Genomic DNA, 27,113 nt, shown 5'->3' on the forward strand with positions numbered 1-27,113 from the left:
TTTGCAAACATTACAAAGCAAAGGCTATTATTGGCTAGACCACAGTACATTTGATTATTTTATTCGATATCCTACTTTTTCTTCAAAGTACCAACAGAGTTCCTGGAAATACATGAATTTACTTATTCTGTAGCCTGACCTCATTTTTTTGTACAGATGGCATTGGCAATGTTTGTTTCTTCTTTGGTATTGTTTACCTTGTTATAATGTAGCTCTGCTTTTCTTTGTTCTTTTACAACTTTAAGGTTTATCCAGCCAGTAAGTTAAAAAAAAAAAAAGTTAACACATTGATCCACACTGATTTCTACTTCCATATCACCCTCAATATACAAGAAATTATAGCTCAGACAAGTTACTGTAGTGGCAAATAAGCTGAGTGGTCATTTCCATGTTATGGCAAGGACCAAAGTATAGGGGCCAGTAGGGTCAGGGAAGAAGCAGAATAGAATTTAGTGACCAGCCTTTTTTTGTGTATATGTGTATGTATATATATATATATATATATATATATATATATATATATATATATGTATGTATGTTGACTTCACAACTGTTGGCTCATTTTCTGTAAACACGCTCTGATGTGACGCATTGTGGAATATACCTGACTCTATACCAAGCTTCACCTAAACATATGTTGAACAACCTAAGCAAAATAAAATAAATAAATAATGTACAGATCATAGTACATTGTAGCAAAGTACATTGCTTAGAGGGCGTTCACACTTGTGCCCGTCTCCACCCGTCGGATCTCTGTCCTATTCCCCAGAGAAACTGCATAGGGGATGCCTTCCCGGCGGTCAGTTTCAAAACCAATTCATTTTAATGGGTTTTTAAAGCAAACTGCCGGAGTCCGTATACAGCCTCTCCAGTTTGTTTGGCTGGACACAAAGTTGGACATGCAGGACTTCGTGTCCGGCCAAAAAATCCCCAAACAAACAAAAAATGCTTTCTGCACGGAAACGCCCCCCTCAGTAGGACTGTAGCCAGTGTATGAAGCTGGATGCACACATTAAATCATTGCTTTTCAAACGTAGAGGCACATCAATATTGTTGGTTAGATTCAAGGGGGGGCGGGGGGGCGTCACTTTTGACATAAATGATTATATAATGCAGGGGCCGTTATGTGGTTTCACAACTTTAGTAATGAGTGTCTCTTTGTATTTATTTTAGCATTCTACTGAAAGAAATTCAGATTACCATGAAATATTTCTCTTATGAGCTACATAGAGAGAGCCCAAGGCCTTAATGTGTTCTGGATGGGGAGGCCCTAGAAAAAATATTGAGAAGGCCTCACTAGATAAATGTTAGCCCATTGCACTGCTTTTGGCTGAAATGACCTAAAATTTATTGTTCATGAGAACAGTCTTACAAGTTCAGTATTATGGAATTTCAACTTGCCTAAATGTTTGTTCCCTAAAGAAATGGCTTCTGTCACAGTTGTCTGGAATTCCACCCCCCCCCCCCCTTCCTATGGCCCTTCTACATTTATTTACATAATATGAGTTATTCATTCAAATGGAGATTTATTCTAAACAGTATTCACACTTTGATTTCAGATGGTGGTAGTTTTTTGTAAATTAATAGTTGACATAACTCTAAGAAACTTTATAATTTATCATGTCAGAGGAAAAGACTTCAGTTTTTTCTGATCCTGCCTGCTAAACTGCTCAATTCATTGCCAAATCAGTCTTCACTGAAGACTGGCTGCAGTCTATAGACAGGGGAGGGGGAATGAGGGAGATGAGTGTGTGAGAAACACAGACATTTGGATTACATTTGGATTAATAGAAGTTATTCAACTTCTATAAAATTGCTATACACTGAGTATGTAGTGTCATCTCTTGCGGCATGTATCCCTTTTTTTTTTCTCTCGCTCACTTGCCTGCTCCACCCATTCTCTATTGACTTCTGTGTAACCCGATCTGTTTGTGAGCTGCAGTCCATTTTCACTGAAGTGTAGTCTGCCATGAATTGAGAGCTTTATAACGGGGAAAGAGCTGATGGGAGGGAAAAGAAGCCTTTTCCTGTGATAAAATATACCACAAAGTTTGTTACATTGACACAAACTATTAATTTACAAAAAAAAATTTGAAACAATGCGTACTTTTTTTTAAATTATGCTTTTGTGACACTGATTAACAGTCTGTAGTGATGAAGTGAAAATATCAATGATCTTCATTGTTAGTTAACACCTTTAGGCTAAGATCTCATGTTATGGAAACACAGCTTTTTTTGTTGCAGATTTTGTTACAGTTTTTGAGCCAAAGCCAAGAATGGCTGCAAGAGGAATAGGATGGAGATATATATATATATATATATATATATATATATATATATATATATATATATATGAAGTTCTTAAACTTCTACCTTCTTCTCAATGCACTCCAGGCTTTGGCTCAAAATACCGCAACGAAATCTGCAACAAAAAAAGCTGCGGTTCTGCAAAGTGGGGCCTTAACCTAAAGGGGTTCTACCATCTCAGTCTTTCAGCCAGGCTGTTTACAGTGTCTACTTCTAACTTCCTGTATTTCTCTCCTTCCCCCTTCCTCCTGCTGAATGTGACAAACAACACTTCTGCAGGTCAGAAAATCTGCAGTTTCTTGTACAAAACGGACTCCGTGTTATCTGTGTGTTTACTTAGAGAGATAACAGCCTTGGCTTTATCAGCAAAGTGCAATTAGCTGAACAGATTGCCCTGCCAGCACTGAGTAAGTGACGTCACTTGTCCTATCTCTCAGGTCCGTGGTTATAGCAATGCAATGTAAACAATGGGAAGAATAAGGTCACATAGCAGGCAAACAAAGCAGAATTTCTAAAGCAACATATTTAGGAAAAGGCTTCAATTTACATAAACTACCAGTATAGATAGGATCTTTGAGATGGGACAAGCCCTTTAAGGACACAGCTTAAAACTACCTTTAAGGGGTATTCCCACAAACATAACCATTTTTAAATTTGTACATAATTAAAAGTTCAACATTTTTGAAAATGTGAGTAATTAAACATTTTTCGGAATTTTAAAATTTTCTCTAAATATCTTGTGGTCACAAGTTATCTTGATCAGTTGCCAGTGGATACGACCATGAATGCAGAACCTTTCTAAAGTCAGAAAATCAGCCATGATTTCCTTATTGTGGCCAGGATATCTTTTGATACATGTAGTGTCCCTGTCTGATAACCCTGCTGCAATAAGAAAATCATGGCTGGGTTCCTGACAAGTCCCAGACCATAGAAAGTTTCTGCATTTGTGGTCGTATCCATTGGCAACCGATCAATACAACAGTTGTCACCACTAAGATAGAGAAAATCTTTGAAACTCTGCAGTATTTTTAACTACTTATGTTTGCAAAAAATGTTAAACTTTTAATTATCTACAAATATATCGGTAGATATGATCATGTTCATGGGAATACCCCTTTAAGGACATGGCTTTTCAAAACTGACATGTCACTTTATGCGGTAATAACTTTGGAATGCTTTAACTTATCAAAGGGATACTGGGATTGTTTATTTGGGGTTTTTTTCATGACACATTGTACTTCGTGTTAGTGGTAAATTTTGACCAATATGTTTTGTGTTTTAATTATTATAAATTAGGAAATTTGATGAAAGTTCAGTGTTCAAACTTTGAAATTACATGCCTTTTATATAGGTAGTCATACTACCCAAATTAATTCCTAAATATAATTTACTATCTGCTTTATGTTGACATCAAACTTCAATCACCCTTTCATTTTTTTTCAGATATTATAAGGCTTACAAGCCAAACAGTGATTTTCCAAATTTTCAAAAAAATTTTCAAAATCCATTTATCAAGTAGAACCTCAGTTCTGGAGGGACTTTTGAAATGCCTCTGTAATAGAAACCCCCATAAATCTCCCCATTCTCAAAGTTTGTTAATGATTTCAGTGTTTCACAAGAAGGTGAAAAATGAAGTTGAAACTTTCACATTTCAATCTCTTTCATTAATACATTAATTTATCCCTAGAATGTACACATTCACAAGGGGTTAAAGAAGAAAGTGCATTCGACAATCTGTTATTCAATTGCTCTCGAGCACAAAATTTATTTATTTAAAATGTGAAATGATGTATGGGCACGTAGCAAGATGCAGAAGGAAAAGAGTGCCATTGGGACTTTGAAGGGCAGATTTTACTTGAATAATTTTCAAGTGCTGTATACCAGAACAGTACAACCCCCCCCCCCCCCAAAAAAAAAAAAAAAAAGAAACGGGACCCCCATTTTGGAAACTAAACCCCTGAAGGAATTTATTAAGCTGTTTAGTGAGCATTTTGTTTAGTTTTTTGCTGGATTAGTTTTCAGGCACCAAGTGTAAATGTAAATTTTGTAAAATAGACCTGTGAAAGAGTTTATAAAGGATTATACTGAGTATTTTAACCTTAGAGATGTTTTACATAATTTTTTACCATTAGTGAATGTTAGTGAAAAGCCCCAAATTTTTATTTTTTGTATTGGGTTATAGGAGAGACTTCACTCATAATTTGTTATGCAATTTCTAACGATTACAGTAAAGTTCCAGACATATATATATAAACTGCTGTATGGGCAGACGGTGGAACAGAACCTTTTTGGAGGGCAGATTTTGCTGTAATGGTTTTCAGGAGCCATGTCTAATTTCTAGAGCCCAGGAGTCTCATAACAGTGGAAACTGTCAATATATGACCCCCCTCAAGAAATTAATAAAGGGGTTTAGTGTGCCTTTTGATCCCACATGTGATTCACAGAATTGGGCAGTAATTTTGGAACATTACATACGTTCCAAAAGAATTTTGCTTTAACCCAATTTCTTTAATTTCAATAAAGGGTGAGAGGAGAAAACACACTCACAATTTAAGCAATTTCTCACTACGAAATAAATGTCCCACGTATGGCTGTAAACTGCTGTATGTGCAGCGGGACTCAATAGGGACAAAATGCTGTTTGGAAAGTAGATTTTGCAGAAATGTATTTCAGGCACCATGTTGTATTTGCAATGCTCCTGAAGTACCAGTTAAGAGAAAACTCTCAACTAATGACCTCTGCGTTGAAACTAGACCCCTTAAGAAATTTATCTAGGGGTGTAGTGAGCATTTATATTCCACAGGTGCTGTTTTATTATTATGGTATTGTATTATTTTCCAGAAATCAATGCACAACAGAGGTTGAGAGGTAAATCTGTGTAGAGTACATCGTAGTATCAAGGAGATTATATACCAGCGTAAATACATAAAAAAATTAATAATCCATGAATGTGTGGTACAGTAGAGTAGTCTGCAATAGAATCCATTGAATGACAGGCTTGGGAGCCTTCACAAGGCTCCCGGCTGTCATGACAACAGGATCCCAGCCCCCGAGCAATGATCATGGACAACAGCGCCAGGTGTCTGCTATATAAAACACCAGACACTCGGTGGCTATGATGACTGCCCGGCTCCTGAGCAGCCACCATCTTTAACACCCAGCACGGATGTCGGGAATGGGTTAATGCCATACCTTGCCGCCTTACTTGACGAGTATTAACAAAATTTAAGCCTCCCTTTGAAATTGATCATGGAATCCTCTATTGGTCTGATCTGGCATGTACGTCTCTGCAAATTTGGTTCTGAAGTGTTCAATGACTGGCCTAATTTTGAATAGGCAGTCATTATATGGTTAGAACGCAGAAACTACAGGATCTTTTTGAAACATGTCCTGGCGATGGCCATTCAATATATTGTAGAGTCTAATGCTGCCTAATGCTTGGTTTCTTTACTAAGCCCATATGTAACACAAGACCCCTGAATATTTTCATCTCTGCTGCATTTATGGGGGTCCACCTGGGGCATATAAATTTGTTTGTGCCACCATAAAATTTTTGAAGTTATCAGAGACAAAGACTTTGCAAAAATTCCATTTCCATTAGGCCTTTAGTCTCATGGTCATGTGATGTACACACAGGCGCGCAGCTCATTACAGCACAGTAATTGGACATCTGCCTGGTAACAGGCCGTGCATCTGTGTGTCCATCACATGACCAGGGACTGATTTTTATTCACTGGGAGTAAGCAGAATGAATGACAGCGAGCAGAGGTCTAGAAAACTGTGAGAAATTTATACAGAAAGTGTATGGGAAAATTGTACAACTTTTTTATTATACAAACAAAACCTTGGTCTCTCAGTACTGATCTGAAAGTAGACAACCCCTTGACACTTGTAGCTTAAGTTAATTGATGTGTTTTAGCCAATACACTGCTTTATCCATCTTTTTCCATTCGCCAGATCGGCTCATTACTCCTCCTTAGTTTTCAGCTTATTGCTTAGGTACCAGACACCACCTCTCTTTAACTAGCTGTGGTGTCCCTGCTACCGGCCGCATATATTATTTTCTCTTTTTCTCTCTGCATATTGTTTTCAGTTGTTGAGCCCTATAAGGGCTAGAAAAGTTCTTTGGCAGTGCCTTTGTTTTTTCTATGTGAAAGCCCAGAGATATCTGCAGTATAGAAACAAGCACAGACCACACTGCTGAATTGCACTGAAAACCAGTAAATGGAAGGGAGAGTAGACAATAAGGCAACTGAAACATTGACATTCAGCAAATCTGACATGTGTGAATATACCCTGGGAATCTGTTCCTTTTGGGACAGAAATACTGATTTGGCAATTAAATCCATATTATGATTAAAAGACTTTATAACTGAGTCGTTCATGATGTTAAGGATGCTGCCCTCTATAGGGTGGTGTACAGAGTGCACTGTTCTCCTAATTCCATCCTGGAGAATAGATTTGCATATTTTATACCCTTATAGTGACTCTGAATGTGGAACTTAATAAATACTGCACACTGCAATGAATTACTATGCTATTAGAAGCTATAGTTTTTTTGAGAATACAAGGTGTTAATATACACAGCCTCTCAGCCAATAGACAGTGGTATGTAGACACCTTAAAGAGCTAATGACATGTATATTATATAAGGTGCTGTTAGCATGATCACAAAGCTTTTGTAGTAACGGTGGAAATTGGGAAGGATATGGAATTCATCTTGTTGCATCACACAGCACAGTTCTTAAAAACTTACATATTTACAAGCAATAGAGCTAGATAATCAAGTTGGAAATAGTAGATTTTAGTCACACTGAAGCAATTACAAGCATAAATTGATATAAATCATATATAAGGAGGAGTGAGGGTGCATAACTGTGTTGCTTGAGCCTGCATTCCTGCTCTAATACAGAATTAGACACAAAAGGCAGCTAACCCTTTCATTGGCAATATAATGTTGTCTGCCTGTTGTGCAATATAGCAGTTTCATCTGTATACAGTATTTTAATCATACTTTTTAGTGGCAGTCAGACCTGCTAGTGAAAAATATTTTGTTAAGGGATTTTTTTTGGGAAAGATTAAATTTTTTTATTCATTAAATAAATAGAAAACGCTCATTCAGACTTTGCTAACCTGAACAAAATCTATTATTTAAATGAGCTCTATCAGCAAAATCATGCTTTTAGAGCCCCACATATGCTTGAATAGCCTTTAAAAAGGCTATTCAGGCACCGCTAAAGTTATATTAAACTACCCCCCAGTTTTAAAATAATACCCTAAAAAAGAATGTGATCAACTTATTAGAGATGAGTGTGCACGGTGGGCGGGCATTCAGGGTCCGCCGTCTTCTTCATCCACGCCTCCTCTTCCTGCGATGTCCTCGGGTCCCGTCTACCTCGCGAACTGACATTGCTAAAAAAATTGTCTGGGCGCATGCGCAGTAGCCGTAGTAGAAGCAGCATGCTACTGCGCATGCGCCCAGGCCATTTTATAGCAATGTCAGTTCGCGAGGTAGACGGGACCCGAGGACATCGCAGGAAGAGGAGGCATGGATGAAGAAGACGGCGGACCCTGAATGCCCGCCCACCGTGCACACTCATCTCTAATAAGTTGATCATATTCTTTTTTAGGGTATTATTTTAAAACTGGGGGGGTAGTTTAATATAACTTTAGCAGTGGGGCTCTATCAGCATGATTTTGGTGATAGAGCCCCTTTAAGTTTATTTTTGTTGTTTACCCAATATACAATCTAACAACTTGTGCTAAACAAAGAAAAAAAAAACCTATTTAATGGGTTGGATTTTTTGCTCTTTTGTAACCCAATAAAAAGTGTCATGTAGTATTAATCTGAAAAAATGTTTTTTAAGCTTTTTTTTGTTGCAGCTCATATATACAGTATTGCAGGCTGCATTAAAAAATAAACTTTTTGTTTAAGACCTTTAAAATTGTTGTTTAAAAAAAAAACAAGACATAAATGCAGTGTCAGAATTGTTTGTAACCAGTATTATAATTAAGCATCGAAAGGGATACGCAAAAGGAGGGGAAGGAAGAAATACTCATGTAATACTTCAGGTAATAAGAATGTGAGTGGCAACAGCAACACTATTACTGGACAGTTGTTCTTCTTGAGAGTGAAGATGGAGTTTTTGATTACTTAGCTCCCTTATCTATATTGCATCTGGTAGTGATGTGATCTTACTCCGTCTTCTGTATGTATCTCCTCCTTTTCCTCCTCCCCCGTAATACATAATTTACCACTGGGCCTTTCTGGGCTGCCAAATGTGTCTCCTTCATCTTTTTCACTGACACAGATCCCCGGTAATCATGTGGCACCTGCTGGTGGAGGTAGCAGTGGCAGGGATGTGATACTACTGCTACACATGATTTTGCTAGACTATGGCCATTATGTGTCAGAAAAAAGTGGAGAAGACTATATGGCATTGCTGCTGCTGCTGATGATGTTGATTTTTATTCTTCTGGATCTCTCAGCAGCATTTGACACTGTTGACGATCAACAACTCCTCACTATGCTCCACTCTGTTAGCCTCGCAGACATCACACTCTCTTGTTTCTTCTCTTATTTCTCAGACCGCACTTTCAGTATAAATATTATTATTCTTTTGCAAATTGGACCTGGCTGCCAGGTCAGATGACAATTAGACATTAGATAAATAAGGTGGTGGCAGTGGCGATAGTAACGATTCTAGACAATTCATGGGTCCAACATCGAAAAAGCATGCCTGTGGCAGACCTAAGGTAAGCTCATGGATTTGGGCTGGTGGTAGTAGTGGCAGACATGTTTCTGCTGGCAGTGGCGGCAGCAACGACTCTTGGTTTATGCCTTGCCAAATGATAAATCCATAGGAACTTATAAGATCTGAAAGCAGAAATTTGGCCGTGGCTATGCAGGAACAAATATAGGAATGACATCTCTGTTATCCTATAAAAAGGCATAACCATCTTATTTGGCAAAATAGACTTGGCAGTGGCACTGGCCGAGGAAATGAGCCAGACTGTTCTACTCGACCCTGTGATCTTACTTGTAGGCAAGCCATACATACACCGAGCACTTGGTGTACGTAATCATCAATGGTCTTTCCTGTTCCTCTTCTCATCAGTGTTAGTCATCCATGAGGGAATGTGTGTGGCCAGAAAATGGCAATATGCACCCAGTTATCTGGTAGCTCTGCAACATATCTCTGACCTGGCAAGCTGTTGGTGCAGTCGCTGCTGTACCACTTAGTGGATTCCACTGCATCTCTCCAAGTGATGGCATGCTCTCATTCTTGATGGGGGATACTTGGCAGCTGTTATCTCTCTAGAAAGCTGCCCCAGCTTTATATCACCATGTATCCCATGTGGGCCTTTCCCTGGATATGTCAGTCTGGGGAAACATGCATTCTACCGTCTACATATGGAGCAGCAATTATGCACAAGGACAATGCATGGCTTTCATAGCACCACTGGGTTAATGTTTTCAGTAGCAGCAGCCACAGTCCAGAAACGCAACAGGGCTAGTTGCTAGTTCCACCCCATTTGTGCAGGGCCAGTTCAAACATGATTCAGAGCCATTCACCTCCTCTGGTTCCTCCTCTTTGGACATTTTTCCAGCCACAACAACACCAGGGTTAGGTGTTGCTGACACTCCTATTCCTCCTCCCCTGCCCTCTCGTTTAAAGGCTGTAAGGTGAAGTGAAGTGATGCGGTTTTGTAGTTAATGAGCCTTGATCAGAGTAGTCACACAGCAGAGGAGGTCTTCGCTTTATCCTGCAGCAAGTACCCTGGTGGGTGGCTCTTTATCAACTCCAGCTGGGCAGTGTGGCCAGCAACAATGGCACCAATATTGTTGCTGTGCTGCAGTTTGGTCAGGTAACACATTGTCCCTGTAATGGCAGTTGTGCTTAATCTGATGGTTCTCTGCTTTATTAACTTGTACAGTGATTTAAAAGCAGTGCTCCTCATAGACAGAAAAGCCATTCTTATGTTACAGAGAGAAAGAAAGGTCTGCCTCTGCACCACCTTATCTGTGACATTCCATGTCAATGGAAATCCACCTTAAAGAGGCCCTTTCACCACCTCCACCAATTTAAGTTTCTGGCATTTATTAATAGGCGCTGCTTTACTGATCCCATTGAAGTTGGAATTTTCTCTCTAGCAGGCTGTTCAACAACTACTGGTAGTTTTTGGTGTCTGCTATACTATGTAAGCTCTTTAATGTCAGAAAGACAAAGTGTCGGCATGGGGGCATGATTCAGAGCTCAAATCAGAGGCAGACCGTGTCAGACAGAGCTCAGAATCACACCCCTTGCCTGCACCTTCCTGACACCACCCTGACAGTACTGAACCTAAATAACATATAAAGCACCAAAACTAGCAGCATTGATTTCTCAGGAATGGTGAGGATTAGGGTAAAAATTCCAACTGTGCCAGAAGTGGTGGCGTGGCTCCCATGACTTGATGTAAATAACTGGAGGAATGAAAGGTCCTCTTTAAGAATGCTGGCCCAGTAAAAGGGAGTATAATTTTCCTGTCCAATTTATAAGGGGGTGAAAAATGAACACAAGGTTATATTGTCCACTCTTTCACAAAGGGAACGATATACATGCATGTTTTTGCTAAATAAACATAAAAAATTTTGCAGAATTTTAAAGATTTTCTCTAACCATTTAACCATTGTAGTAGAGACAGTGTGTTGTTATGATTGGTTGCTAATAGGTATGACCATAAAAGCAGAAACTTTCCATGATCTGGTGCTTCTTAAAAACCCAATGATGACGTCCTTATTGTGCCCGGGTTATCTTCTTATGGATGTAGGTTCCCTGCCTGATTGATCTCTCTACAATAAGGAAATCATGGCTGGTTTTGTGCCAAGTGTCAGATCATAGAAAGGTCCAGTGTTCATGGTCGTATCCATTGGCAACCAAGACAAAAGAATGTCACCAAGATGATTAGAGGCATTTGTAAAACTTTGCAACATGTTTAAATACTTGTACTTGTAGAATCATTTACCGTAAATGATTGCAATAAACCCCTTTTTGTCTATATAAGTTTAAATATAGTTGTACTCATGGGAATACACCTTTGAAGTAATTCAAGTTGTTATATTTAAGCCAAAACCTTTCATTGCATCTGTGTTGTTATATTTTATCTCTTTATATAGAACTGAATGTATACAACGTGGTGAAAATAACACAATACATGCATATGCATATATATATATGTATATTATATGTAAATACTGTATATAAAGCATCACACTTTCTGTACCATTTCTTTCATTATTGCTATACTCTTCTGTAACAGCAGATCACACACAATCACAATTCTGCTGCCATTTAATGCTCAAATTAAAGTCCAGGAAAAGTTAGCACTTGCATCTCAAGTAACACCCAGCTCTAGTTTATTAAATCTAAACAATGTAAAAGGTTGGACTATTATACACCTTATCTTAATATACTATGGCTAAAGCCATGCATGTCTGATTGGTTATGGTAATTCCACATTAATCAGTAATTGGCACCATCAGAAAGGCAGCCAAAAGCAGACCATCCCCTAAACACTCAACGCTGATAGTATTGTTTTATGGCCAGTTGGTGGCCAAACTGAAATAGGCCAATTGGGCTGACAAAAATCTGAGTTTGGCTGGCTTTAGGATTGTATGGTAGGAAACGTGCAGGTATAGTGTATTTTGTGACAGGCTGTCTTTACTGTAGGTTAGTAATACTTTATTTATTTATTTTCCTCTTACCTGGAAGTACATCTTTTATATGAGTGAACAAAAACTAAAGCATTGAGATAAGAATTAACAGTTTTGTGTTTTGACTGGAATGGTTACTGAATGGATGGACATTACAGTATAATTTTGTTAAAAGCCAATACATGGTTGATTTAACTGCACACATGGAATCACAAGTTCCTTGCTAGGATTAAAAAAATTCCATCCAAGAACAACACCTGGAAAATGCGCAATATGGTTTGTATATATAAGAATCTTACTGTAACATTGTGTTAGTGTAACCATTTTAACTATTTGCAAGGCCTTCTACTTTCACCCAGGTATTGATTGTAAGGGTGGGTTCACACCTGCACCCATGTCCGCTTTAGCCAATACAGCGGGTTTCCGTCTTCTGCCCCGAGAAACTGGACAGGGGACGGAAACCTGGTGGTCTGTTTTCAATCCCATTCACTTGAATGGGTTTGCAAAGTGACCGTCCATGTGCGTCTTCTGCCTCCCCGCGGCTAAACCATTTTTCTTTTTTTTTTCTTTTTTTTTCTTTTTTTTTTTTTTAATCGGACACAAAGTTCTGCAGGTCCAAGTTTGTGTCCGGTTAAATAAAATGGTATTGCCACGAAGAGGCAGAAGACGCACATGAGCAGTCGCTTTGTAAACCCATTCAAGTGAATGGGATTGAAAACTGACCACCGGGTTTCCATGCCCTGTCCAGTTTCTCAGGTTAGAAGACTGAAACAGGCAGGATTGGTTAGAGCGGAGACCGGGCACAGGTGTGAGCCTGCCCTAAATGTTTTTTACATAGTTTGTATTTATAACAATCTTACTGTAACATGACCAGAGTGTAACTATTTTAACTATTTGCAGGGCCTTCTACTTTCATGCAGGCATTGACTGCAAATGGTACCAATACTTTGCAGACATCAGTGGCAGGAGTCACGGGAAAGCGGAAGTTTATTGATGAGAGAAGAGAACAGTCTTTTGATAAAAGGCTACGTTTCAGTGTCAGACAGACGGAAAGTGCTTACCGATACAGGGATATTGTTGTGCGCAAACAGGATGGATTCACACACATCCTACTTTCCACTAAATCATCTGAGAATAATTCACTGAATCCGGAGGTTAGTTTTATCAGTATATTATTAATTTTCAAGGTTTGCCTCAACGTGATCATTGATTTTTATTTATTTTTTTAAAATTTTTTTTGTAATCTACTTGCTATACTTGATGACCGCTTTGTGTGATGTTTTAGGGTGCATTCACATGTTCTTTACATCTATTTAGCTGATTCGTTTAACAAGGTTGGAAAATAGATACGAACCATAGACCAAACCAGCAACTCCATCTAATCTATTTTTCCACAGCCTGACTCCTGTTCCGACTTTTTACTCCTTCATAAAATGCAGCCATGGTCAGACGGAAGCTGCAGAGCTCCTCTAATTCACAAAAAAGCTACTGATTGTATTCCCATAACTATAAATACTCAACCAACTATACATCTAATTAATTATATAATATAATAATTATGTAATATTGTTAACAATAATTAAACATTTTATTTAATCGGAGGCTGTAACTTTTTCTGATGCCACCCAAAATTTGCACCAACTGCGCAGCTCCAAGAGCCAATACATAAAGATAATGTTAAAAAAAAACAAAAGAAAAACAACTTATTTTGTCAAAAAATGGGGAGAAACTGATCTATTTTTTTTTTTTTATGTTGACTGTATGTAAGTCAGTGGCTGTTGCATCCATCTGCCAAATTTAATGTAAAAAAAACTATGTGAATGAACCATTGGCTGTGTAATTTGAGGCTCTGAGCAGATAAATAACTTGGAAATATGCCACATTCAACCATGACAATGGCACTCCTCAAGGAAATGTGATATATTAGGTATTGATCTAAATGCAGGGGCGAACCTGCCCCTTTCACCGCCTGAGGCGAACTACAGAAAGCCGCCCCCCCCTCCGGAGGAGCAGAGGGGGCGTGGCAAAGTGCAGGGGAAGGGGCTTAGCGCCGTTCACCGGCAGAGAGCAGGCACGGAGACGACCTGCTCTCTGCCTGAGCGTGAGAGGAGGCTGCTGGAGCAGCGCTGCTCTAGTGGCCTCCCCAAACCACCGCTCGGTGCTAAGCCAGTCCAGGACAGCTTGTCCTGGACTGGCTTAGGTAACCAAAAATGCCGCCCTCCCTGAGGCCCTGGCATAGCGCCGCCTGAAGCGGTCGCTTCAGGTCGCCTCATGGGAGGTGCGGCGCTGTCTAAATGACTCTGTTAATGACCTAATCGTGAAGGCTAGAGGCTAGATGCCTGGGTCAAAGTGTCTAAAATAATCTAAAAGAGAAGGACAATTGGTGCATCGGTAACACATTTATAGACTCTTAAAGGGGGTCTATCATTCAGAAAAGTCATTTTTAGATAAGCACATACTTGCATAACCTTTAGAAAGGCTTTTCCACACCTACCTTTTGTATGTAAATTGCGTCAGTAGTTTTTGAATGTCTGTTTTCATTCATATGCTAATTAGCCTTCTCCGTGCACTCTAGAAGTGTCTGTGTGCACTCCTCTCTGCTATTCTCTATGTGTATGTATAGCAGAGGCTGCTGTGCTGATGACTCCTCTCCCTGCTCTCATACACATAGAGAATAGCAGACTGTGCTCACAGACACTTCCAGAGTGCACAGAGAAGGCTAATTAGCATATGAATAAAAACAGACATATTCAAAAACTACTGAGGCAATTTACATACAAAAGGTACATGTGGAATAGCCTTTCTAAATGTGCAAGGATGTGCTTATCTAAAAATGTCTATTTCCAATTATTATTATTTATTTATATAGCACCATTAATTCCATGGTGCTTTACATTCCAATGATAGAGCCCCTTTAAGGTGCATAGGGGGTTTAAGCTGGGCAGTTTGGTTTCAAGTCATAGAGCAGCTATTGTAGCAGAAAAAGCTCAAGAAAAGTTAATACTTGTCATGATGTAAAGGTGACAGGACACACCATGCCTCACAACTTTCTGCATATGGAGCAACTAACACGTCAAGAGTGGATCTAAAATGGAGGAAAAGTAAATCTGCAACTTATAACCTTTTATTTGCACTCCTGGCTTTGACCCTTAAAACTGCATCAAAATCTGCCACTAAAAGCCCTTGTGGGTTTATTCATGAATTACTGAAAACTCAGTGGTGGCCAGGGCGGATATAAAACAGAAAAAGCTTATACTCTCCTATTATTTACGTTCTGTTGTGTGGTCCCAGTTCTCTTGTCAGTCTGGAAGTGGGAAGGCTTGCGTGACCTCGGAGAGCAGTCAGTGGCATCAGCGATCTCTGGAAAGGAACTGGCGATGTGTGATGTAGTGCAGATCATGGATATTTTTTCTATGTATTGTACATAGTAGTAGCAGCACAGTATAGGCAAGCTAGATAAATACAACTAGCAATTTACTCATCTTCAAGAAGTTTTTCTTTCTCATGAAAGAAAATTTTTCTCATAGCTAAAATATTTTTAAGAGTTATTAACATTTGGATTGAAAATTGTCACAAGCTGGTAACGAAGATGTATAAATTGGCTCTTATTGTGAATCCATAATCTGCAGAATGTCTATAGCCACATAGCCTAGTCACCTGTTTGTTTGCTTATAGTCAGATGAGAGTGGCTATTTAAAGGGATTGTGCACAACGTCTAAAATGTCACTGTGTCTTCTTCTCAGGAAGTAACATCATGTCCATTAGTCACATGGCCATGCTGCAGCTCGTCCCAATTCATGTTAATGGCATGAAGATGTGGCAGTGCCATGTGACCAACAGACATGATGTCACTATCCAAGAAGAAAGCAGCTATGTTTTAGAGTCTTTAACCACTTCAGTACCAGGCCAATTTCTGGCTCAGGACCAGACACGTTTTCGGGTTTTTTGTATGTGCAGTTTTGAGGGCTGTAACATTTTTAACATTTCCGTTATTCAACTAATTTCTGCGCCTTTTTTGGTGACATATAGGGCTTTATTTTTAAGTTTTTATTTTTGCATGTGTTTTTATATTTTTAGAACTTGAAAGAATTCTGTAATTAATGCTTCTTGGAAAGGTGCTTTATTTTCCATTATAGATTTCGTGTATCAATAATAAATTATATATATTGGCATATAAGCTATAGGATGTTGCTACACCGGTTACCCGATGTAATTGAAGGACGGCGTTTGAATTTGTATGTTTTTGTTTCTTAAAGTTATATTTTTTTACCTTTCTGTAACATTTATTTCCGGGTGACTCTAACTTATTGAATACATTTGAGTAACTCTTTCGGGGGAAAATGGAAAAAGACACTAATTGTGGCATATATCCTTAATTAATTAGTTTAATTAATTACATTTTTGTAACATTCACCATGTCATGTTCTAAAAGTCATAACATTTAGATTTTCATATCTGCGTTTTTATTTGAGGGCTTTTTTGTAAGACGAGATTACCAAATAATAGGATTTCTTTTAGGGATGGGGTTTTGGTTTTTTAAAATCTTTTTAACATCATTCACCTTGCAGAATAAATAATACATTAGCTTTATAGCACAGGTCATTATGCGTGCAGCAATATCTGTTTTATATAGCTTTATAGATTTAGGAATAATTTTATACGATGAGCTGTTGGGGGGTTTTTTAGCCTTTTTTTAATGGTATGGCTCATTATGGATGTAGATACCAAATATTGTGATTAATAGTTTTACATACTTCAGCAATTTAAATGGGGAAGGAGGGTGGTTTTTATTTTGTAATTTTTATTTTTATTTTTTTTTTTGTCTCAGGGTCTCATCGGCCCAATCATAGTATGTAGTACAATAATATGTCAGTTTACCAACTTCTCCTTGTCATGACGTACTATTACATCATGGTTTTGGAAGGGGTTAAAAATCAGTACGAGATGAGCAGATTATTACATAGTTTGGTGGAAAGAATTCAGTATATCTTGTATTATATTAATTTGAATCCCTGCTATTTCTATGCCTAGCAGTCCATTGGTAGGTGCTACTCAATGATGGATCAGCTCTTCCTTCTCTATATCATGCTGCCTGCAAATCAGACACCATGTTCACCGTAAAAAGATGAACAGTTGTTAAAATTAATGCTATAAAGCTTTGATAAAAAGTAATGTAAAAGTAAGTTCACTCGGGCTACGTATGGAACATGGATTTAACTTCCTGTAATTATATAGTTACTTAAGACTTTTCTTTGTTACTGTTGCATAACTTCAGCTGATAAACACAAGGACAAGTTTTCCATTTGGACCTTTCAGTTTAGAATCCTAAACTGTGTACCGGGGATATATAAACAACAAGACAATGCAACTCTGAAACCAAGTTTTCTGCAGCCATCCTTTGTTGCTAATGACAGAACTGAGTAGTTTCACATTGCCTGGTTAAGAGTAATCTACTTCTTTAAACTGAACATTGTCTCCATCTTGTAGGTAATGAAGGAGGTCCAAGGTGCACTAGCAACAGCCGCTGCAGATGACAGCAAACTAGTTCTTTTCAGCGCAGTTGGGAGTGTGTTTTGCTGTGGGCTGGATTTTATTTATTTTATAAGGCGCTTGACAGATGATCGGAAAAAAGAAAGCACTAAAATGGCTGATGCAATTCGGTATGTATGCTTTATAAAATGATGCTGTATTATAGAAGTATAGTTTGGAATCATTATTACAAAATTATTTTATCAAAGTGTGTGTAGAAGGTGTACATTTGCCATATGTAAATATATAACCTACTTTTGTCAAATCCATTAAAGGTTTTTTTTTTTTTTTTTTTTTAATTATTAAATAGTGCTCCTGAGGGGTCCATAAATATAAAAGGTAATTACTCACCTCTCCCCACCCCTCCATTTCTCGCAGTGACTTCTGCAGTCTTCTGTATACAGGTACAAGGCTGACATCAAAAGTGATTTCCCATATGTGCTAGGGGACCACTGCAGCCAATCATGGCCATCAGTGGTGGCCTCTTTACAAATGGCATGTGACAGCTGTAAAGCGAGAGAGGCCTGTGATTAACTGCAGAGGTTAACTGGCATAAACAGCCAGGGGACCTGTAAACTAAAGATCAGATCTAGTGTGGCTGGGCCCAGGAAGAGGTGAGTAAAGTCCTGGAAGGATAAAGAGATGGGGCAAGGGATTCACCTAGTGTTTTAGTGTCATATTGTAAACTGTAGCCAGGTATGGTTTATAACAATGATGAGCAGGTAATTAACTGATATTCTGTGGCATATGTAGAAGAATCTTTTACATTTTTTATACACTTACTGTATGTACTCGAGTATAAGCCAAGTTTTTCAGCACAGTTTTTGTGCTAAAAAGTGCGCCTCGGCTTATACTCGAGTCAATACGGTAATTGAAAATGTCACATGACTGGTCCGCAGTGAAAGACATCTATGGGAGGCCGCTGGAGCAGCGCTGCTGCCGATAGGCGAGTGGTGAGGCAGCACTGTCTCCAGGACCGCCCCAAGATATTTCCAGAGCGTCTTCTCTGCCTTGGAAACATCTTAAGGCGGCCGTGGAAACAGTGCTGCCTAGCCACCCACCTATCGGCAGCAGCCCCTCACAGATGTCTTTCACTGCGGACCAGTCATGTGACATTTTCAATTACCGTATTGACTCGACCGTATTGCCTCTGCTCCAGTCCTGGCCCCCTCCCCCGGCTACATCACATGCCGGGGGACGTGGCCACGTTAGCTCAGGCCCGCACCCGGTGTGTGTTGATGACGTCTTACTGCGTATTCAGCGCAGGCGGCGTCATCACGTCCCCTACGCTGAGATGCAGCGTACTGGTGGGAGAAGATGATCCGCTCCGGCAGCAGCAGCAGTGCGAGGTCGGTAAGTATGAGAACTTAATGTTTGTTTTATAATAGACCGGTACCTGCTGGTGTATTTCCAACAGGTATCGGCCTATTTACCAACCTCCCCAGGCCTGCTCACTGTCGACCCCCGCTTCACCTTATACTATAGGCCGCGCAGGCCGGCAGTGAGTAGGCCCAGGCCACGATCCCACTGCTACTATTATTATACTCTAGGTCTTTTCAGACCCCCGAGTATAATAATCGGAGCCCCAGGGTAGGTAAGAGAAAATAATAAACAGTTTTACTCACCTCTCTGGGATCCGATGTTAATCCTAGCCGGCTTCGGGCCTGTATGATAATGTCCCAGACGTCACGTGGTCTGGGATATTACCATATAGGCCCAAAGCCTTTGCTAGCAGTACCATACAGGCACAAAGCCTGGGGTAGTAGTAATAGCCTGTTAATGCTCGCACAGACTTTAGGCCTGTATGGCAACAGGCTGTTACTGCTGCCATAAGGCTTTGGGTCTGTATGATAATATCCCAGATGTCTGGGGTATTATCATAAAGGCCTTAAGGTAGCAGTAACAGCCTGTTGCCATACAGGCCTAAAGCCTGTGCTAGCATTAACAGGCTATTACTACTACCACAGGCTTTGGGCCTATATGGTAATATCCCAGACCACATGACATCTGGGGTATTACCATATAGGCCCGAAGCTGGCTAGGATTAACATGAGCACAAACATAATGTCATGCATTTTCTGCCCTCAGCTTATACTCGAGTCAATAAGTTTTCCCTTTTTTTTTTTTTTTTTTTTTTTTTTGTAGTAAAATTAGGGGGGTCGACTTCTACTCGAGTGTATACAGTATGATTGCCAGATAGCTCTGTTCTCCATATAGTAGCTGTGCTGGGTTACTGCAGCTAAGGTCTATACAAGGAATGGCAGCTGGACTACAGTTACTCTACACAGCCACTACACAAATAATAGCTCTATTGGTGTCTGGCTTTGCTCTCTGTATATCCGCTGGTGAGGACGGGTAATTTTTGCCAAACAAATTGTACTATGTACTGGGAAGCTGGTAAAAAAAATCTAAATTGGGTAGAATAAGATAACTGCATTTACACTATTTTCTTATTTTTGTTTTTATGGTGTTCACTGTGCAGCCAAAAATGACATGTTGCCTATATTCTGTGGATCTGTATGATTACGGCAATACCAAATTTATATATTTTTTGTTACTGCTTAATGCCTTTACAACAATCAAATTGGTTGGGGGGGGGTTGAACTTTTTTTAAAAATAATTTTTAAAACTTTTCCTTAGTTTTATTGTTAAACCCCCTAAGGAAGTTGAACCCTAGCGGTCTGATCACCAGTGTAATATATGTATGGCAGCCTATATTAGAAGAATAGTAATGACAGACCTGGGTACCTTCAAACAGGCACCCAGATGCCATGAAAATGGATTGCCATCCCCATCAAAGGATAGGGGTTAAGTATAACCTGTCATTGATCCATTGAAATTTCTTATCATTCTATGCTGGAAAGTTAAGAAGACGGTGCTATCAGTGACAGCTATCTCTGTATGTGCAGACCTAGAGGGGAGGCTGTCAATCACTGATGGGACAACTTTCTTCAATTCTCAACATACAACAGACCAGATATTTTATAAAGATAAATGACAAGTTATTCTGAATCTTTTCTTACAAACTTGCTCTTTTGTATGTTGCATGCCGATTAGACACTATTTTTCATGTGACAGCTTCTCTTTAATTTTGCCTCAAATGAGACCTCACGTACTGCAAGCAATCACGATTGGTTTAATAACTTGGTCAGAAATGTAACTCATACTTTGTTTCTTCAATATGCATTTTTTTTGTATTAATTGTTGGCTATAATATTTTGCAGAGTGTTTGTGAATACTTTTATACAGTTTAAGAAACCAATTATCGTAGCTGTAAATGGACCTGCAATTGGCCTTGGTGCATCCATATTGCCTCTCTGTGATGTCATCTGGGCTAATGAGAAGGCGTGGTTTCAGACTCCTTACACTACTTTTGGACAAAGCCCAGATGGCTGTTCATCATTACTGTTTCCTAAAATAATGGGCATTGCATCGGTAAGTTTATCATTTCACTGGTATTACGTATGGGTAATAAAATACCTATTGTTAATTTGATTATTTTTTTTTCCATTGGAGAGAATAAAACTAAAAAAAAAAAAAGCAGAGGTTTGGGAAGGTTTCTGAACTTATTTTCACTCAACAGCCTGTGTCTTAAGTAGGTAAGATTTGAAAATGATGACAGTTCTCACAGATCTCTAGTAAATCTTTAAACCAGTGTTTAAGTAAAAAAATAAACAAAAACAAAACCTGTCAAGGAAAAAAACACTGTGTGTGCGTGTGTCTTTGTATAAAGAGAAAAGTGAATTTGGCATACAAGTAAAACTTAAAGGGGTTTTCTGGGCAAATTTTTTTATTTATTTTTTTATAAAAAGCTTAGTGCTATTAATGGGTTAAGAAGTGCACCCGAATACAGTACCTTTTAGCAGTGTTTTGAGTGATTTCAGGCTTTCTCTGGGAGCTCCTGCATTTGTTTACATGGGTAACTTCCTGCTGTTTTAGCCTACAACTACCATGATGCATTCAGTTCACTCAGATCCCCCCCCCCCTACTCACTTCCTCCAACACCCCCCCCCTGTTTCCCTAGCTAGCCTGCAAACTAATAGTCCTAGCTAACCCCCTCCCCACCCCATCATACTTGCCTGTCTATTCGTCCTGGAGATGACTTTGAGACATAGGCTTAAACGGTTTGGGCTTAAACTAATACTTTAACACTAAGCTAAACCCCCTTGAATAACTTCTACTTTACTCACTTTAAAAAATAATGTTTAGTTACCCACGTGCCAGGGGCAGTCATGTGAGTCAGTCATGTCCTCTCTTCTGCCCGACATCCCCCCTTCAGTTTCCTTAGCTAGCCTGCGGACTACAAGCCCTATCTACTTACCTAGCTACCCAATTCAGTTCCCCAACCCAACCCCCTCTCCACTCCATCATACTTTCCTGTCTTCTCATCCTGGAGATGACTTCGGGGTACTGCTGCACCCTCTTCTGCCTCTTTACCTGGGATCCGGAACTGGCGCCTGTGCAACAGAACACCAGAAGAAGTCACACATGCGCAGTAGAATGCTGCCTCTTTTTGCTTCTGCTGGCGTTCTATTGTGCAGGCTCGGCTCCCTTATTAAGGAAGCGATGGCCAGCAGAAGAGGAAGTCAGTGTTGGTGAGAATGGGAGGGTGGAAAGAGAGAGAACTCGTGGCCTCCCGTCTCCAGAAACGCCGAAACATAACGTCACCAGGAAATCAGAAAATATGCATGGGCCGGTCACATGACTGCCCCAGGCATATGAGTAAATATACAATGTACAATAACTGTACATCTTACAATAAAAAAAATTCTAAATTCAGTGGCATGTAAAAGGGTTTTTTTTTCCTAAAATGATCAGGTATTTTTTGTTTTTATATTTCATTGAGATAAAATGTTCAATTAATCCTGATTTTAATTTGGGTCTTAGTTGCCCAGTCCTAACTTCGGGGCCAAATGCTTACTGATGGCAACCTATTCTTGCCTAATCAGTGCTTGAAGTTTCCCATATTTTTTCTGTTTGCCTGCTTTTTGAGGATTCACCACAGGTTCTCAAAGGGAGTTTATTGGCGTGTACTCAGAATTTCATTGTTTTGTTCATGGAGTCACTTAGTTTGCACTTTTGTCTTGTGACATGGTGCTCCATCATGCTGGTTAAAGAATGGATCATCTTCAAATCCCCATGGATCTTTGTGAGAAGTTACTTTTGGAAGATATTTAGATACCACATTGATGGTAGAGTTCTTAGACAAAATGGAGAGTCCTCTCTCTTGGATGAAAAGCAACCCCACACATGAATGGTCTCAGAATTTTTGGCATGACAAAGGACTCACTATAGTGCTCACCTTTTGTTCTCTGGGCAATCATGTTTCCAGATGTCCCAAACATTCTGAAGGGGCTTCATCATAGAAAATAACTTTACTCCAGTCCTCTGCAGTCCAATCCTGGTATTCATGATTTTGCAGAATGTAAGGCTGGGTTCACACTGGGTTTTTTGGTCCGGATGTTGATGTGGAATCCACCTCAGAATCCGGCTTAAAAAAAACCGCCTCCCATTAGCTTAGCCGTTCAGAAAAAAGAAGCAAGTTGCCTTTTCTTGACGCGGATTCCGTGGCTGGATCAGTTGCAGACGTCCGCGATGCGACACTCCTTCCCGACTAGGCCCATTCATTTGGGGCTAATCTGGAGCAGAATGCTGTAAATATTAAGTCTGTGCATGACCTTGATGTATTTATCAATAAAAGTTTAAAAGCATATGAAATGCTTGTAATTGTACTTCAACATACCATAGAAACATCTGACTAAAAGATCTGAGAACTCTGAGGAGGCTAATTTTGTGAAAACCAAAAATTAGACTGGAAAGTTAGGCTGAACAGTCTTAAAAGGTGTCAGATTTGTCACAGTGTCTCCTGGCCGATAAATCAGTTGTCTTATTAGACTGTCTAGTCTAGTTTTACACCTTCTAATAGTTTAGTTTGCACAAGAAAAATGGGACAAAATTTAGGCACTTTGGTGGACACTTGGTAAATCTCTCCCTGTGTTTTAGTAGTCTGAGAAAGTTACCTGTGCCTTAATGACCATACTGACCTTTTTTATTTTATTTTAGGCAAATGAGATGTTACTCAGTGGAAGAAAACTGACAGCACAAGAAGCATGTGCAAAAGGCCTTGTATCTCAGGTGTTCTGGCCTGGGACATTCACGCAAGAAGTTATGGTCCGCATTAAAGAACTTGTGACCTGCAATCCTGTTGTATGTGGATCTAAAGAATCTATTTTACTACTTATTTGATTATGGTAGTTGCAGTAGGGTCCAAATTTTCATGTTATTTTTCCTTGTTATCAGGTACTTGAAGAGTCCAAAGCTTTAGTCCGGAATGTCATGAGAGAAGATTTGGAGCAAACAAATGAAAGGGAGTGTGAACTGCTTAAGAAAATCTGGGGATCTGCCCAAGGAATGGACTCTATGTTGAAATACTTGCAGAGGAAAATCGATGAATTCTAAAAATCCATTACTTATCTTATGAAGTAGCCTTGAAACACTTTAAGGGATATCAGCATCAATTGTGATACCCTAGCTTATTTAAAGAAAAAAAAAATAGTTTTTTGTTTTTTCTTTTTTTCTTTTAATTTTTGAACAAATGACTAAAGTTGCCATCAGTTCTTCCCAGGCAGAAGTAAATATGGAGTATACTTACAGAACATCTTGCAATCCACATCTTTAACTCAGCAGACATTGTGCCTAAAGATGTTGAAAAACGTTTTGGCAAGGAAATACAGAAAAATACTTTTTTGCTTTTGTTCATAAGATATATAAAAATTATATAAATATATATTTAAAATGAAAAACGGGTAGCAGAGAGCCCTGACTTTCATTGCCCACTGAGGACTGTGGAAATGCTTTGGTTCAAAAGAAGGTAAAATACCTCAGACATGGACTTTTTTTTTTTTTTCGTCTAAAGGACTAAACCAATTCCCACAGGACTCTGTGTATGGATGCATTTTAATAAGCCCCAAAAAGAGTGTGTGTGTACTCAGGACATATGCTAATAAAATGGAAAAGGAAAACCAATCTTTCTATACTGTCAGGAACATGTCTAGTTCATTTTCCATTAGCATGATGAAACCACTGTCAAGGTATTTTCCTTTGTGTGATGCAGTATTAACAGGTCACTGATTTATCTTGTGTTTAAGATTGAGGTTTATTTACTCTTCAGAAACAATTTTATATAGTTGTTTAGTTCCTGAGTGAAGCTTCCTAGCTGTTTGCAGGTAATGTATTACACCAAAAATAATTTTATGTTCATACATGTATAAATGTTAGGTCTCACTAGAATATATTTTATTTAATAAGTTAATTTTGGTACACTATTAAATTGCAAAATACCTTCCCCAAATTACCTTTTTTATTAGGAGTGTGCTATTCTATTCTATTGCCTTTTTTAATCAATACACTATACAAATCCCAAATATATATTTTACTTTTCTGTATAGTTTAGGAATGTCTTGTAAATATATCAAATGTGCCATCAATTCCGGGAGTGTAACCGTTGATATGTGACTACAGATATATTACTCTGGATACTGAAATATCTGTGCTTGCAATGTAGTTGAATGTATGAAGAAAAGTTATCCACCTTATTTTTGTACAGTTTTTACATTTTTACTTCAAACTGACCATCTCCCATTCTTGTTGGAGAGTTGTAAATCTGCCTGTAGCTTGGTTTGGTACATACAGTATTTGCATTCATTGGACCTATGCTTTTGTTCTAAAGATAAGATATATACACTGTACAGTCTGTAAAGTTTTCTAAAATATACAGCTGTGACATTGGCTAAAAATAAAACTAATTTTTCTTAACTTAATTTCGACTGTCCTGGCAGACTTTCCTGATTTGTTGATCTGTAAAAAAAAAATGTGTGGGAAGTTACAGCATTTCTTCCTGTTTTACGGAGTTGTGATAGTAGTAGTAAGGCATGAAGACCAGATGTTTAACCCTTTCACTCGCATAAAGAGTATATCTGTCATGAGCGACAGGCAGTTAATGCTCAGTGACTGATACAGTGGGGTATGGAAAGTATTCAGACCCCTTTAAATTTTTCACTCTTTGTTTCATTGCAGCCATTTCCAAAAATAAAAAAAAGTTCATTTTATTTCTCATTACTGTACATTCAGCACCCCATCTTGACAGAAAAAAACAGAAATGTAGCTATTTTTGCAAATTTATTAAAAAAGGAAAACATGGTTATAAGTATTCAGACCCTTTGCTGTGACACTCATATATAACTCACATGCTGTCCATTTCTTTCTGATCCTCTTTGAGATGGTTCTACTCCTTCATTGGAGTCCAACTGTGTTTAATTAAACTGATTGGACTTGATTAGGAAAGGCATACACCTGTCTATATACAGTCATGGCCAAAAGTTTTGAGAATGATACAAATATTAATTTTTACAAAGTCTACTGCTTCAGTTGTTCTAATGGCAATTTGCATATACTCCAGAATGTTCTAAAGAGTGATCAGCTTAATAGCAATTACTTGCAAAGTCAATATTTGCCTAGAAAATGAACTTTATCCCCCAAAACACATTTCAACATCATTGCAGCCCTGCCTTAAAAGGACCAGCTAACATCGTTTCAGTGATTGCTCCATTAACACAGGTGTGGGTGTTGATGAGGACAGAGCTGGAGATCAGTCTGTCATGATTAAGTAAGAATGACACCACTGGACACTTTAAAAGGAGGCTGGTGCTTGGCATCATTGTTTCTCTTCTGTTAACCATGGTTATCTCTAAAGAAACGCGTGCAGTCATCATTGCACTGCACAAAAATGGCCTAACAGGGAAGAGTATCTGAGCTAGAAAGATTGCACCTCAGTCAACAATCTATCGCATCATCAAGAACTTCAAGGAGAGAAGTTCCATTGTTGGCAAAAAGGCTCCAGGGCGCCCAAGAAAGACCAGCAAGCGCCAGGACCGTCTCTTAAAAGTGTTTCAGCTGCGGGATCGGGCTACCAGCAGTGCAGAGCTTGCTCAGGAATGGCAGCAGGCAGGTGTGAGTGCATCTGCATGCACTGTGAGGCGGAGACTCTTGGAGCAAGGCCTGGTCTCAAGGAGGGCAGCAAAGAAGCCACTTCTCTCCAGAAAAAACATCAGGGACAGACTGATATTCTGCAAAAGGTACAGGGAGTGGACTGCTGAGGACTGGGGTAAAGTCATTTTCTCTGATGAATCCCCTTTTTGATTGTTTGGGACATCTGGAAAACAGCTTATTCGGAGAAGACGAGGTGAGCGCTACCACCAGTCTTGTCTCATGCCAACTGTAAAGCATCCTGAAACCATTAATGTGTGGGGTTGCTTCTCAGCCAAGGGAATCGGCTCTCTCACAGTCTTGCCTAAAAACACAGCCATGAATAAAGGATAGTACCAGAATGTTCTCCAAGATCAACTTCTCCCAACCGTCCAAGAGCAGTTTGGCGATCAACAATACCTTTTCCAGCATGATGGAGCAACTTGTCATAAAGCAAAGGTGATAACTAAATGGCTCAGGGAACAAAACATAGAGATTTTGGGTCCATGGCCTGGCAACTCCCCAGATCTTAATCCCATTGAGAACTTGTGGTCAA

General features: G+C 39.1%; 1 protein-coding gene across 1 annotated transcript in view; it reads left to right on the top strand.

Moving 5' to 3' along the window:
• The window catches only part of CDYL (chromodomain Y like), a 46,703-nt gene extending 21,386 nt beyond the window's left edge, over positions 1-25,317 (top strand). Inside the window, exons 3-7 of the mRNA XM_075270755.1 lie at positions 12,905-13,158; positions 17,492-17,664; positions 20,758-20,968; positions 23,597-23,740; positions 23,834-25,317. Coding sequence (XP_075126856.1) covers positions 12,905-13,158; positions 17,492-17,664; positions 20,758-20,968; positions 23,597-23,740; positions 23,834-23,992 — 941 coding nt within the window. The 3' untranslated portion in view covers positions 23,993-25,317. The remainder of the gene's footprint in view (positions 1-12,904; positions 13,159-17,491; positions 17,665-20,757; positions 20,969-23,596; positions 23,741-23,833) is intronic.
• The last annotated feature ends 1,796 nt before the right edge of the window (positions 25,318-27,113 follow it).

Source organism: Leptodactylus fuscus, chromosome 4 (assembly GCF_031893055.1).
Source record: "Leptodactylus fuscus isolate aLepFus1 chromosome 4, aLepFus1.hap2, whole genome shotgun sequence".
Taxonomy (NCBI): Eukaryota; Metazoa; Chordata; class Amphibia; order Anura; family Leptodactylidae; genus Leptodactylus; species Leptodactylus fuscus.